The sequence below is a fragment of the Papaver somniferum genome, unplaced genomic scaffold (assembly GCF_003573695.1).
Source record: "Papaver somniferum cultivar HN1 unplaced genomic scaffold, ASM357369v1 unplaced-scaffold_114, whole genome shotgun sequence".
In the NCBI taxonomy this organism is placed as follows: domain Eukaryota; kingdom Viridiplantae; phylum Streptophyta; class Magnoliopsida; order Ranunculales; family Papaveraceae; genus Papaver; species Papaver somniferum.
In genome coordinates this window covers 218,486-233,084 of record NW_020620381.1, presented here as the reverse complement: position 1 = coordinate 233,084, position 14,599 = coordinate 218,486, and the positions used below count along the sequence as shown (strand labels likewise).

The window sequence follows — 14,599 nt, the reverse complement described above, 5'->3', positions numbered from 1 at the left end:
TTCACCGGACACGCATATATTGTTTGAAGGTTTTTGGGAGTAAAGAAATTACTGAATGAAAAAGAGTTATTTGCCATAAGCAATGGTATTTTATGTATGGAACACATCGGCCGAGAACAAATTGCAGCATATTTATGGACAGTACCAAGTGTTTCTGAAATACCACAACTGAAACTCGATACTAATCAGCTTAAAAGTACGGCACAGAAACTTAAGTTCCATAAAAATGTTTGTGGACTGGAGGAGCTTCAAAGCTCTGAACCACTTCCCTCCATGGTTTCTCTATGACTAATAAGGAACAATCTGAGAGATGCCCAACAAATAGAGCAGGGTCTTTGAAAGGACTAAAATTAACGTTTAAGTTCTTTTGGTTTTCTCATTTTCTTTTGTGGTTCACCTTACAATTAGCGACAATATCTTGTGTAACTTCCGATGATGAATCCAATACTCCGTTTGCCAAGCAGTTGTCGTCATCATCTTGAACCAACAACTTCCCAAAATCAATGAAGCACATTGCCCTGGACGCGGAAACCATTTCGAGTTCATATAAGAAGTTTCATTTGAAATGAAGTTAACACAACAGTCGTATTTCTTAGTCATAGCAACAAAACTAAATCCTCAAAGAACCTCAACCTACCAGACAACCACTCCAAAGAATAGGTTCTATTCATTCACGTTAGAAGTGGATCAACCAGCTTTGTCCCAGTGACAAAATACATGGGTAGACAAGATAGTATTTATATACCTGGCGCTGTAGATAATAACTGCAGTGGAACATGATTGAGGGAAGGACATCCCAATAATCTCCCCTGGAAATTCCAGAAATCTTCTTGGAAGAATATGGCCTGGTCCTAATTGTTTCGCCTCCACATCAAATAGATATATTTGGTTCGTAGAAGTTGTAATGATAAGAACAATGCCACATTCTTGAGTCATCATGAAACCCCCAGCAGTGGCAGAAGCCTCGTCCAACCGATATATAAAAGAGTGCTGTCTATCAACACACGCAATAAATAAAATAAAATGATAAATAACTAGACATGCCTAAAAATAAAAAATTAAACTTACTGGGAAACATGCGAACAGAATGCCAAAAACCAACAAAATGCATTTCGAAACACTACTGGCATACAAGAGAGAAATTGCTCACCTTTTTTTGTTAAGATTGAAGATATATATATCACCAAAACAATTAACAGCTGACAACCACTAGCCATCTGAACTGGCGAACATCCTCGTTATGGGTGGCTCACTAGGTATATCACTGTTAGCGTCCGCCCGGCAAGGTGTGAAAGTTTTCAAAAGTTTTCTACTTTTAACATTAACAACCTGGTAAACCACAAAAAAATAATTACAAAAATCAACCCTAGATAAACCCCATACAGCTAACTAGACCTCCACGACCACTCTTTAAAGAGAATTCATAATTAATTATGTGCAGATATTCTACTATGCATTTACAACTTCATTAACACTGAGCTTTAGATAATTCTTGCCAAAGTAATGAGCATAAATTTTGCTCACCGACAACAGAAGGCCTAAATACTCAAAAGTTAACAGAAAAAGATAGAGTTAATTAGTATTTGGGTCGTAGATTTTGGTACATGTTAGTGTTTGGGTCCTAAGTTTGTCCGTTATAGTGTTTGGGTCCTAGACCTGTTAGTCAAAGCAAACTGTTAACGCTCGTTAACTTCTGTTAGTGAAATAATTTCCATTTAAAATTTTGAATTTACTGTTAGTGAAACATCTGTGTGCCGAGATGACTGCAAATGTTAGTCTAAAATAAGATACTTCCCTCTTAATCCCTTGCATCCATCTCTCAGATCAACTGCAACGGGTTCAAATTCAGTCATAAAAGGCCACTCAATCTCTTCCGTTCATGACTAAAATACATGGAAGCAAGTAAGGTTCTTCCATGTTTTCTCGGCAACCAAACACACCAAATTTCCAGTGACTATCTTAACCTATTAATTCTCTTAACCTGTTGAAAAGAAAACACACACTGAACCATGACTCACGGTTGTACAAACTAATGCAGACGGGGTGAAGACTTATGTCGAACAACTGATGAGCAGGACCTAGTAATGGTGTTGTTCATTAACGAATCATGCATCTTCTGCAAACGCCTATAACAAATCCCAGCAAATTCATATAAAAAAAAACCCAGAAATTTCTAAACATTCATAAGCCTTTAAGAGACATCAATAGCCACTATACATTCCCCCAAACCATCAACAGAAAATATACACTAATGGCAGAAAACTTGTTTATAATGGCAGCAAAACTCCCCAAATTTCATTGATTTTCATTCTTCAGTTTCTAACAGGAAACTCTAGAGAAATCCCCAAATTTCGTTGTTGTGATGGGCAATTTGTTAAATCCCCAAATGTATAATGGTTATGGGTTTGAAATCTAATAGAGGTTTCTCTCCTCTTCTTACACAACTCTGTCCGCAAATCAACAAAACTCGACCACCCTTCATCGTCTTATGAATGAAAATCAAACCCATCTCTCCTCTTCTTACACACCTCTGTTCCTTCCTCCATTTTCCCATTTTACTACTTCCCATCAACTCTGATCTTTCCTACTTCGACTTTTTAAACAGAATTTATAATGGCAAACGTGTGAATTATTTGACTAACAGAAGTTAAAGTCCGTTAACTGTTTGGCCATTTGACCGCGTTGACTAACAGGTCTAGGACCCAAACACTATAACGGACAAATTTAGGACCCAAACACTAACATGTACCAAAATCTACGACCCAAATACTAATTAACTCAAAAAGATACTGAAGAGATGAATTTATTTGAAATGCTTACATAAATCTTTCCATCATGTCCTGCCATAATCAACTTTGAAGAATCGGCACTGAAAACCATGGAATGAGCAAAGGGAATTTCAGGGGGTAACTTCTTTTTGGCAAGTGTAGAAGAATTTTTTCTGGATTTTGAATATTTAAAAAGGTGTGGTTTCTCATGGTCGGAATACGCAAACAACATTCCACTACAAGACATGGTGCTGCATATTATCTTCGATCTGCTCTTAATGCTAGCAAGCAACGATGTGATTGCACTCCTTTTAGAGCCATTGCCACTTTTTAAGTGAACAAGTGAAACATCCAAAGAATTGGAGTTCTGAACTAATATCATGGAAGCACCATCTATGAGTGTATTCTGCACCAACTGAATGGGCACTCTTTGAGGTGCAGGGCAAATATCATGTGGGGCATGGTTGGTGAATTCCTGAGCAGAATATGCAAACAGCTTTGCATCGTCACCAGCAGAGATTAGGATGGGGACTCGCAAATTTGGCCGCTTCCAATAACTGAAATCATTGGGTTCCCGAGGATGACGTTATCTTTTTAGCTTTTTATCAGGTAATGGCTCTGTCGAAAAAGAAGTCCCTTACTAAATCATAACGGACGTATCTTAAAAAATTAAGGATGTCAAAGTTTCACCCTATTCAACACATTATAAGAGAAAACGGAGCATCAGTAGAACAAACCTTTGCTGCCACTAGGAACTGCTACCGTCAAGGCTCTGACATCATGAGTGTGAGCTCTTACATAAGCAACGTAGATTCACTTCTTCACCACTGCTGTAGAGGAACTAGCATTCCTAGACTCGATGGTATCACTAGAGAGCTTATATTGGATTACCTGCATAGCAAATGATTAGAAGAATCACTTTAACAAAACTATTACAAGTTTAGGATTCAGATATAGATAATTATCGAGAAAAACTATAGAAAACGAATTATTATTAGAAAAATACTAAATGACCAAGTGGAATATCTGAACATAACTTAATTGGCCAACTACTACGAAATACATGCGTCAACCACGTTATAATCACAGAGGAGCCAACTCTAAAATTCTCAAACCTACTAGATTTTCGGATTACTAAACTTCTGTGATTAGTCTTAGTAAAACTTTTCATTTTCCTGACATTGTGGAAATCAACTTAACTTTACTTTTAGGTTAAGCAATTATTTGAAATTTGAAACTATTGGGGATTACGGAGAAAAGCAACGACCTTAGTAAGACACCTTGATGCAAATTTATAGCTAAATATTGAGTTATTGACTGATCGTGACCATTACCTGACCATCAGAACCAGCATAAAATACTTCATTATGACTAGGCGAAGGTGCCAAAGCATTTACATCACCCTTGTGGAAAGAATGTGCCTGCAACAGAGTTCCTCGTTCGACGTCCCAAAACTGAACACTACCAGTACTATCTCCACTAACCAGAGTGCCAGACCTAAAATGAAAAAAAAAAAAACAAGAAAACACAAAGATTAACAACTGCTATACAAACAATAAGTAGATGATGAAATAGTTAAAACAGTGACTCTACTCTTACTTTAGATAAATTAACGACCACACACACAGATCTGATCTGTTATGCAATCCTCCTGTTCCAACTGTTATCCTATAGACCTCACGATTCGACTGGGCGTCCCAGCATCTTATGAAACTGCATAGGCCGGTAAACTGTAAGGACTTAACAGATTTGTAAAATCACCTTAGTGATCAGTCATGTAAGTGATAATTCGGCGAACACATACAAAAAAATTTTCAACTATCACAATTAACAACTATTAGAAGTTTAGATCCCCTTGTAAGACGTGACTAATAAGATAACATACCCATCACTACTCCCTGAAAATATTGACTTAGCATCAGAACTCCATGCAACACTTAGAACACGGCCTGCAAGTGAAGCAAATCAGAACTTTTTTCTTTGCGGAAATAATGTATCAAAAAAAAAAAAAACTCAGGCGAGAAGAAAGGTAAGGAAATCTTACCACTAACCTTAGGCAACGTCCCATTGTAGGTCAACTCATCTGAATCAGAAACAATATAAAATCGAACACATCCATCATCACAGCCAACAGCTAGACGTGGGTCTTCAATCGTTGGATGCATATCTATGGCATCAATATCGTCATCATCACTTTCAGTAGTATCATCGTTACAAAGAGGAGTACCAGTATTAGTTGCATGTCCATTGACAGCTCGCCGAGTATCTTTTTGGGTGGGAAGTAAAGATGCGTCAAGAGGTTCTACAGCCATCTGCCATATTGATGGTCCAATGGAATCTAAAAGAATCTGCAAAATGTTTCGCAATGTGCATGAAATCAAGATAGTAATATGACAAGGTCCACAATATGCATGAAAATATTCTAGAAATCAAGGGTTCACTGCAGCACCAAGAATCATAACTTTTGGTTGATTTTTCATTTGTTATAGGATAAACCAAAGAGTCTTCACAGGTTTTTGGCACAAGTTCTTCTAAGGCTTTAACATGCAGTTTGAACGTTTCCACTAAAATTAGCAGTATATAGACACTCCCATTTAAAACTCTAAAACTATTCATGTGCAGAAAACCCTAAGAAATCAACAATATCAACACCTTTTGTTTTAAATGAAAAAGATCCCATTCTGATCAACACCTTTTGTTTTAAATGAAAAAGATCCCATTCTGAAATTGATCCGTCGATGTTAGACGACAACAAACGACCATCCGGCATAGTTTTGCAGTTGGACCGACACCAAACAAGTGAAGTAACTCTTGAATTAGGATCTCCACGTATAGTCTACACAGACAATCAATCATATTATTAATAACAAAATCAAATCAAAACCCTAATAACGAACGAAGGTATGAAGTTAAATTTAAATTAGATGATTACCAGTTGACAATGCCAACCAACAGAACCAGGTGAAAAAACCCAGATCTCTAAAGAGCCATCTTCGCGAGCAGCAGCCACTTTTGAACCATCTTGTATACTGGTAGCTAATGCAATTATGGGTGATGGTTTCCAATCCAGCGATGGAGTATTTTTAAGTATTATCAGTTGTTCCATTAAAATTTATTTTCTGGTGTCCAACAAAACCCTAGAAATACAATCTCCTTCTCTCAATACCTTTCGTTATTACTCGGAAAGAAGAAGAGATGCGAACTAGAAAAGAGCTACAGGTCTTCCTAGCGCGGCCGTCAGGGTTTTGATATTTTCGGTCTTTTGATATTTTGGCCCCCAAAATGTCATAGGGACTGCTGCCAACACCTACATGGTTGTGCCTACGTGACACTTGAGTTTTGTCCTTACGACTTGGTGTCAAGCACAAGCTGCTGTTGTCTGGCTCCATTCGTGCATTCATTCAGATGTATGTATGTGTGATATTTGGATAGGAGAACAATCTCTTGCCATACAATTCCCAGCAGCTTATAATGCTTCAGCTTCGAAGATGAACACTGTTAACCAAATGTACTCGAACAGCACTAATAGTTGGGTTCTTGGTATTACGAGAAGAGTACAAGACCATGTAATAAGAGACATTGCCACTTTGCTTCATCTTCTCGAATCGAATGGAGCGATTCCTACCACTTCACCTGATGCCAGAGTCTGGAAAGATGGTCAAAAAACAGGTGAGTTCACTGTCAAAAAGTGTTACAATTGGTTGCTGAAAGAAAATAACATCGAGGACACTCAGCTTGCTCACGTTCGCCCAAAACTACTATGGTCGAAACTATGGCCATCTAAAGTAAGCTTTTTCTTGTGGAGTGCAACCAAGAATAAGATTCTCACTCAAGATCAGTTGTGTAGAAGACGGTGGAAGAAAACATGGGTCAATCATTGTTATATGTGCATAAGTGATGCAGAAACCCCCGTACATCTGATTCTTCATTGCAGTGTAGCTAGCCACATCTGGAACTTCTTCCGTGCAGAATTCAAGCTCATTTGGACCACTCCTCCTACGATAGATGTTGCGATAAGCTCATGGCCATGCCCTTCAAGTAAGTCAAGAAAAAATCTAGTGATTAAAGCTTTACCTGCTGCCATTCTTTGGTTCTTGTGGAAGGAACGGAACCGCAGAGCTTTGAACAACAAGACGCTCATAATTGCAAAGATTATACAGAAGATCAAACATACTATTGCTTACTGGCTAAACCTCCAACCGGAATTCCAGAACTCCTCACTTAAAGAATTCACGATCAACAGGGAGAGAGTGGTTTTCGAACCACCCTGAAGTGATATGTGTGTATGTTTAAGAATTTTTCTGTTTGGTATCATGCCAGTTGCTGCAGTTTTCAGTTTTTTTTTTGGAGTGAATGTTGTATCCCTTCCTGGTCAGAAATATGTAAATTGTATCTACCTGCAGATGGTTTCTGCCCTTTTTAATAAAACCCTTATTTACCGATCAAAAAAAATGTATGTGTGATATGTGATTCATTCAGATGTAGAATAATGAATGGTTGGTGCAAAATGATGAGTTCATACTTATTGATCTACCCCCAGATATGATTTTTTTTCTCCATGAAGTCGCCAGTTTTTTTTCTGGACAAGAAAAGAATAGGCTATGGTACAGAATAATAGCAGAAAAATATGGTGACATCTTTTCGTGCTGGTTTCCAAATCAAGTCAAGACTTCCCACGGTGTTTCCTGTTGGAAACAATTGCACAAACAGCCCATCTGGTGAGCATGAACTCCACTTTAGTTATTCATTCGGGTAAAGAAATATCATTCTGGAATGATATCTGGAGGGGCAACTCTTCACTTGCTTCTATCTTACCTTCTCTGCACAAGATCTCAACTAACAGGGATGCAAAGCTTGCGGATATGGTTTCCACAGATGGGAGCATCTGGCAGTTCAGTTTTAAGCGGAACTTCACGGGTACAGAAGCAAACTCTTATGCAGCTTTATTATTGGTGATTGGAGACACTCCCCCGGTTCTAGACACCCTCTTGACACAAGACGTTGGTCTTTGCACGCCTCAGGAGTTTTCACGGTTAAATCTCTATACTCTAAACTCATTGTAGATTCTGGAGTTAATGATTTTCCACACTCCTTCGTCTGGAAGAAGCCTGTTCCGCCTAAGATCAACTTCCTTATGTGGTTCTTAATCAATGAGAAACTCAACACTATAGACATGATGCAGATAAAAGGTATCGACATCTATAACTCTTCTGTTCTTTGCGGCGATGATATTGAATCTCAGGACCACATTTTCCTCCATTGTAAAATTGCTCATAGAGTATGGTCTTCAACTTTACCAAGTAATGGTTGGTATTGGGTCATTCCAAGAAACATGAAGATGTTTGCACTTGGCTGGGAGTAATTCCACTTCTCTAATGCAGGAAACTTTCTTTGGGGTTTAATACCGGCGGTAATTATCTGTACTATTTGGACAGACAGAAATCGACGAATCTTTGAGCAAGATTATATGTTTAAGACAAAATCTGACCTTTCTATAGAAGTGAAGTCATTGATTCTAGCATGGGCAAGTGCAGCTGGCAATAGGGTGCATCAGAATTTCTCTAGTTCAGTTCTTAACAATTGGGATGCACTCTTTATGTAATCGTCCTATTGTTGTTTTCTTTTTCTTAATCTACCTCTGGTAGAACTATTTGTAATATTCTCAATTCTTCAATATATCTTCTCTTCTTATTAAAAAAAAAAAGACATGTACTTACTTTTCTTCAGAGTTTTATTATTGTAGATGTGACAATTTATCATCTGAAGCTTGTGTCTTCCCTAGTTATGACTTGATAGTGTAGTTTTGAACTTCAAAAATGAAAAATCTATCTCGATGCAAAATCTTTTTTTTTCCCTAGAAGTTGTTTCCTTCACTTCAACTAGTTTTTTTCGGTAACCATTGTAGTTATTGTTGAGAGATAATTAAGTTTAGGTAATTCAGTATGGTGTTGATCTATTCAGCGTTTTATTTGAAAAGCTTTATTTTCAATCCGAATACAGTTAATTTACTGAGTCATGGCTAAGAACGAAAACATTTATGTAGAACTTGAATATGTAGTTCAGAACTTCAAAAATGAAAAATCTAACTCGACGCACAAAAAAAAAAATCGCTAGAATGTTGTTTCCTTTACTTCAACTAGTAGTTTTTTTCCGTAACCATTGTAGGTATTGTTGAGAGATAATCACAAGTTTAGGTAATTCATTATGGTGTTGATTTGTTCAGCATTTTATTTGAAATTAATCTGTTGGAATGCTAACGTCTTAGCAGCTTTGTTTTCAATCTGAACAATTAATTTTCTGAGTCATGGCTAAGAAATAACCATTTTTTTTCTTTTGCTGTTTGCAAAATATTTCGCACCGTCTTTTCGTTGTTGCAAACTAAAAAAATCACATAGGCAGATTCGTTGCTACCCTAATTTTGCAACAGAGGCATGCATTATAAATAAGCAACTCTAGGTTTAGCAACGATTATAAGTTGTTGCAAAGCATTCTGACAGCAGGCTTCTGAACTCAGCTACAAATCCTTACATTCTTCTGCCAAAATCCTAATACACTTTAGTCTCATTATTCCTCTACTTCCTTTCCTAAGATCAAATCTCTTCTTTTGCGACCAATGCAATATTCGAACTACATTTTATGGCTTGGGAGAATCTTATGCGAGTTTGATCTCTCTTATAGTCGTACTCGCTCTTGAACTTACCTTCTCACCTTTTTTGACTTCATTATTTACTTTTGGGAAAATTGGGGATATGCCCCAAAATCAACAGTCATCTTGGGGATATGCCCCAGGATTGCAGTTTTCGGGAATATGCCTCAAAGTAATGGTTTCCGCCAAGAAACCGTTAAGTAGTCAATTTATCGTAAATTTGTCTGAACTTTCTCTTCAATTTCTTCGAGATTTTTCCGTCTGAATATGTTCCTGAACCTTGCAAAGGTGTTAGTATATCGTATATTTATTTTTTAATTCGCATATGTGATTCCAAGTGTGTGTGAATGTTGACTACTTAACGATTTTGGATGGAATTTCAGACGACTAGGGCATAATCCCAAAAAGTGGAATCCTGTGACATATCCTCAAGATGACAGTCGATTTTGGAGCATATCCCCAATATTCCCTAGTTTTTTCATAAAACACTCAAGTTGTGTTAGATTACATTTAAGTATGTGGAATTGACCCTTTTTTCATGGAAATAACATGTTCTCGTCGTTGGATAGCAGATCCAAATCCATATAATTGTTGAACCATTAAACAAAACGTATGTTTGAAGTCTGTTTCTAACTTAATTCTTTGGGAAAGTGTTTTTGCCTTCTCCCTCGAGAACTGTTTTTTATGGAATACGCTTTCCTTCTTGGAATACAAGTTCCAAAAAAAAGAAGTCAAAATGAGAATTATTTGTAATTGGTTATCGCATTTCAATTATTCCAGTTACATATATATTTTTTTGGGAAGCATAATTTGATGATTTCTTTTCTTCATAAAACTTAAATAACTAGAGGTTGAAGTCGAATAGGTAAACCCTTTGCAGGCATACGGATTGGATTGACAACGATTTTCTCATGTGGTAATACTTTCTCCCATTTGTACCTTGTCACTACATGGTACATGAACGCCAAAATTGATAGTTTCGCATACTCTTTCCCCGGGCACATCCGTGGTCCTCCTCCAAATGGTATGTATGTATATGGCGCCGGTCCTTTTCCTTTGAATCTCATCGGGTCAAACTTTTCGGGTTCTTTAAAGTAATTTGGGTCCTTATGCGTCGAATGTGCACTCCAGTATAGCTATATACATACATTGGGTTTAGCCCAGGTTTCTTACCATTTAAGAAACGAAAAGAACCGCTGGGAGATTTGTTGAGACTTACCTTCCATCCCTTTGGTACTGAAAATCCTCCATAGTTGATGTCAGCAATGGCTTCCCTGAAAGCTCCCTGCAGCGGCGGTTCTAACCTTAGTATTTCGCACACAACATTCCAAGAATACTTCATCTTTTGCATATCATTCCAATTTAAAGATTCCCCGGGGCCTTTTGAACTTGCAATCTCCATTTGTTCTGATACATGAATAATCGTGACAATTAGAGAATCCTGTATCATAACTCTAGAGTTTAGCTAGTTAGTGATGCATGGATCATATGTGAAACGCGTACCTTTCCGGACTTCGTAGTAAACGTGAGGAAGCTCAGCAAGATACTTCATAATGAAAGAAATGGTAGCACTAGTTGCGTCGAAGCCACCAATAAGTAAGCCTAAAATTTTGTTAGCAATGTCTAATTCATCCATGCAATTCCCATCATCATCAACTGATGACAACATATGAGACAATATATCTTGTGTAGGCAATGCCTTCTGTTCCGCTAAATCTATTTTCCTCTGCTTAATTATCAACGATAACTCATTCCTAATAAACTTCGAGGCTTTAATCCCCCTGTTGAAAGCTGTACCTGGTAAATCTATCGGGAACGAGAAAATCCCCGCCACCAAGTATCGAAAGGGTTTGCCTAATTCTTCGATGCGAGAGAGATCTTGGATGCTTAAAAATAAATGACAGCCTAAACCAAAAGTGTAACTCTTGGCTAGAGGATATACTGTAACTTGTTTCTTGTTATCCCAATCTCTTTCTAAATATTGCATCACTACTCTGTCTATAACTGGGATATGCCTGCGCTCACATCAAAATAGTATCAAATTAATTAAAGCATTTAAAAGTATTGTACGCTTGACTCTATAGTTCAGAGCTCAGGCTATATATATACATATACCTTCGGAGAGTTTCCGGACTTAGAAACTGAGGAAGTATTCTGCGCATTTTCTTTGCTTCGTCTTGACCGGAGATGTTACTAGGAGGAGGGAAGATTTTTTCAATGGTTCGAGGCCACCAAGCAAAAACAAGTTTATTTTCGTTCGTGAACAAATATTTGTTGCCGGCCGGTCCACATAGAACAGCAGTAGTTTCACAGAGTAATGATGTTTTGAAGATATCTTTTGAATATTTCTCCATTCTATCTTGAATGAAGTTTTCTGGAACACCTTTACGACCGGCATTAACATACTTTATAGTTTCACCGATGATCGGCCATCCTGTTTTACCCGGAGGATAAGTAGAAGGATCAATACTGTCTGATGATTTTTTTTTAGATGATGAGAACAAATAGATGAAACAAAGACTAGTGATAAGAAGAATCAGAGAATACATAAGAAATAAATGAGGAATCAACATGATGACTCTGTGTATAGGTGTTTCAATTAAGCAGCAGATGATGATGATGATATGCGACTACACTCTTGATCATATTCAAATATGGGGAATATGAAAGTAATGAAAAAAATTGCAGCAACGAACTCCTTGTTACATTATGTTACATTATAATATTTTTCTTGTTTGGCGTTGAAATTTAGTAATGAATTACATTTAATTTACACAATTATTTTCTCTGAAGAAAACGAAGCAGACTTGGGTGCGTTAGGTGTGCCTTGAAAATATCTTTAGGGTTCACTGCAAGAAAAACATTCTTCGAGAAAAAAATTTCCTCCAAGACGATCCACTGGAGTATTTTAATTCTAATATCATCCCTAGGAAGTTCTTTTCATGGCTGCTCGTGGGGACCGGAATTACCAGGGATACCGTTTCATATGAGACAAAAAATTATATCCGATCCTGTCGTCGGATCATTCAAACGTTACCCCTACTAATTCCGGTCCCCCATTAATAGCCTTGGTTCTTTTGAGACGAACCTATTAACTAAGACAGTTAAATATTGCATGGATATAAAGCTACATATGGTCGTGTATTGTTTGACAGAAGGCACATTCGAATTTGAAATAATTATATTATAAACATTATATGTTTAAGTTAAAGGAGTTATTTTTTTTAATAGCTCTTATCTCTTAGGTGTATTCTTGAAAGTGATAAATGATTTCATTTGAAGTTGACATTTGTAGTTATTTTCATTGAATCCTATTTACCCGTTGTCAAAGTGGTATCAGAACCGGGAGCAAGGTATCATGGTTGGCAGAGGTGGTCGCAGTGGTGGTCATCGAGGTCCAAATGTCTAAGAGCCTGCTCCAAATCGCTAGAAAATCTTCGAGACATAGAAATGGATGATCTGAGAAGACAAGTGCGGGAACCTCAGGAGCGTTTGCTACGCTACGAACCGCTGAATCATGATGAATCGTGTCAAGATTCAAAGAATGATGCTGACGAAAATGATGTTAATCCTATTGGACATGACCGCGATCAAGACTCAAGTGATGTGGCTAGTTCGAGGCAACATCAGCGAACTTTAATTCCCGTAGAAATGATGACATGAAGGTTAATTGAATCCAGAAGATTTACTGGTTGGCTACATACTGTTGATAGAATTTTTGAGTATGAAGATGTTGAAGAACATCGTAAGGTAAAATTAGTTACTCTCAGACTACGTAAACATGCTTCAATTTGGTGGAAACACCTTAAGAAGCATCGTATTTGTGAAGGTAAAAGTCGTATACGTACATGGGAGAAAATAAAAAAAAGAAATGAGAAAAAAAATATATGCCGGAAAATTATCGTCAAGAGTCATATTTATAATTTCATAATTTTTTAAAAAAAAAATATGACTTTTGAAGAGTATGTAATAGAGTTTGATAACCTTCGTATGCTTTGTGACATTAGCGAACCCGAATAACAAACTATTGCTCGTTTTTTAGGAGGTTTGCGAACAGATATTTACGAAGTGGCTCAGTTACAACCGCACTGGACTTCCAATGATGTAGTGAAGTTATCATTGAAGGTGGGAAAAAAATCACGGAAGGACGTGGTAACATGTGAAAAAGCGGGAGTCTAACAACAACACCCAATATTTCGCTCAGCAATATGTATGGACTAACTCTGATATGCTTTCTAGAGAATCAACTAGACAGTCAGACTCAATCTAGATAAAAGTATATCAAGGAGTTAATATCTCTTCTCTTGATTTGATCTTTACTCAAGCTAATAACAATCAGCGAGTCTTTATCAAATACAAGAAATAACTTGGATGATACCAAAGACCAATATCCAAGGATCAATCAATTTAAATCGACAACCAAAGGTCAGATATTCTAATTGATGATCTTCAACGCACAACCTGTATTATTTCAATTATAAAGATAAACGATATAATGCGAAAATTGAAATAACACAGACACCAGAAAATTTGTTAACGAGGAAACCGCAAATGCAGAAAAACCCCGGGACTTAGTTCAGATTGAACACACACTGTATTAAGCCGCTACAGACACTAGCATACTACAAACGAACTTCGGTCTGGATTGTATTTGAAAACTAATCAATATCACACTGATCCAAGTTATAGTTGCCCTCCTTACGTCTCTGATCCCAGCAGGATACTACCTACTTGATTCCCTTAGCTGATCTCACCCACAACTAAGATTGCTACAACCCAAAGTCGAAGACTTGAATAGACAAATCTTTATCACACAAAATAAGTCTACCTGATAGATAAATCTGTCTCCCACAGATAAACCTAATAAAGTTTGTTCCGTCTTTTGATAAAATCAAGGTAAACAGGAACCAATTGATAATTCGGTCTTATATTCCCGAAGAACATCCTGGAGTTATCAATCACCTCACAACAATCTAAATCGTATGGTAGCGAAACTAGATGTTGTGGAATCACAAACGATATGACGAAGATGTTTGTGATTTCTTTTTATCTTGCCCTATCGGAGATAAATCTCAAGCCAATCTTACAACTGAACTCGTACGATAGAAAATGGCAAGATCAGATCACAAACTACAAGAGAAGTAGTATCGTCTGGCTTCACCATCCCAATGAAGTCTTTCAGTCG

General features: G+C 37.2%; 2 protein-coding genes and 1 pseudogene across 2 annotated transcripts; 1 reads left to right on the top strand and 2 right to left on the bottom strand.

Annotated features, from left to right (window-relative positions):
• Positions 1–211: 211 nt before the first annotated feature.
• On the bottom strand, positions 212–5,874 carry LOC113328688 (annotated as a pseudogene).
• A 307-nt stretch (positions 5,875–6,181) lies between these two features.
• On the top strand, positions 6,182–7,039 carry LOC113328687. The gene has a single exon (XM_026575715.1). It carries the CDS (start codon positions 6,182–6,184, stop codon positions 7,037–7,039), a length of 858 nt encoding a protein of 285 aa, XP_026431500.1.
• Positions 7,040–10,250: 3,211 nt separating this feature from the next.
• LOC113328770 (beta-amyrin 28-monooxygenase-like) lies at positions 10,251–11,987 on the bottom strand. The gene is made up of 4 exons (XM_026575780.1): positions 11,530–11,987; positions 10,918–11,429; positions 10,634–10,821; positions 10,251–10,550 (listed from the first exon to the last, which is right to left on the bottom strand). The coding sequence occupies exons 1-4, from the start codon at positions 11,985–11,987 to the stop codon at positions 10,251–10,253; spliced, it is 1,458 nt and encodes a 485-aa protein (XP_026431565.1).
• Between the last annotated feature and the right edge of the window lie 2,612 nt (positions 11,988–14,599).

Excerpts from the sequence above, each read along its gene's own strand:
- LOC113328770 (XM_026575780.1), bottom strand. The coding sequence starts at position 11,987 with ATGTTGATTCCTCATTTATTTCTTATGTATTCTCTGATTCTTCTTATC. Across the intron at positions 11,430-11,529 it reads AGTCCGGAAACTCTCCGAAG|GCATATCCCAGTTATAGACA; the intron begins GTATATGTATAT and ends ATGTGAGCGCAG. Across the intron at positions 10,822-10,917 it reads TTACTACGAAGTCCGGAAAG|AACAAATGGAGATTGCAAGT; the intron begins GTACGCGTTTCA and ends TTCATGTATCAG.
- LOC113328687 (XM_026575715.1), top strand. The coding sequence starts at position 6,182 with ATGTGTGATATTTGGATAGGAGAACAATCTCTTGCCATACAATTCCCA.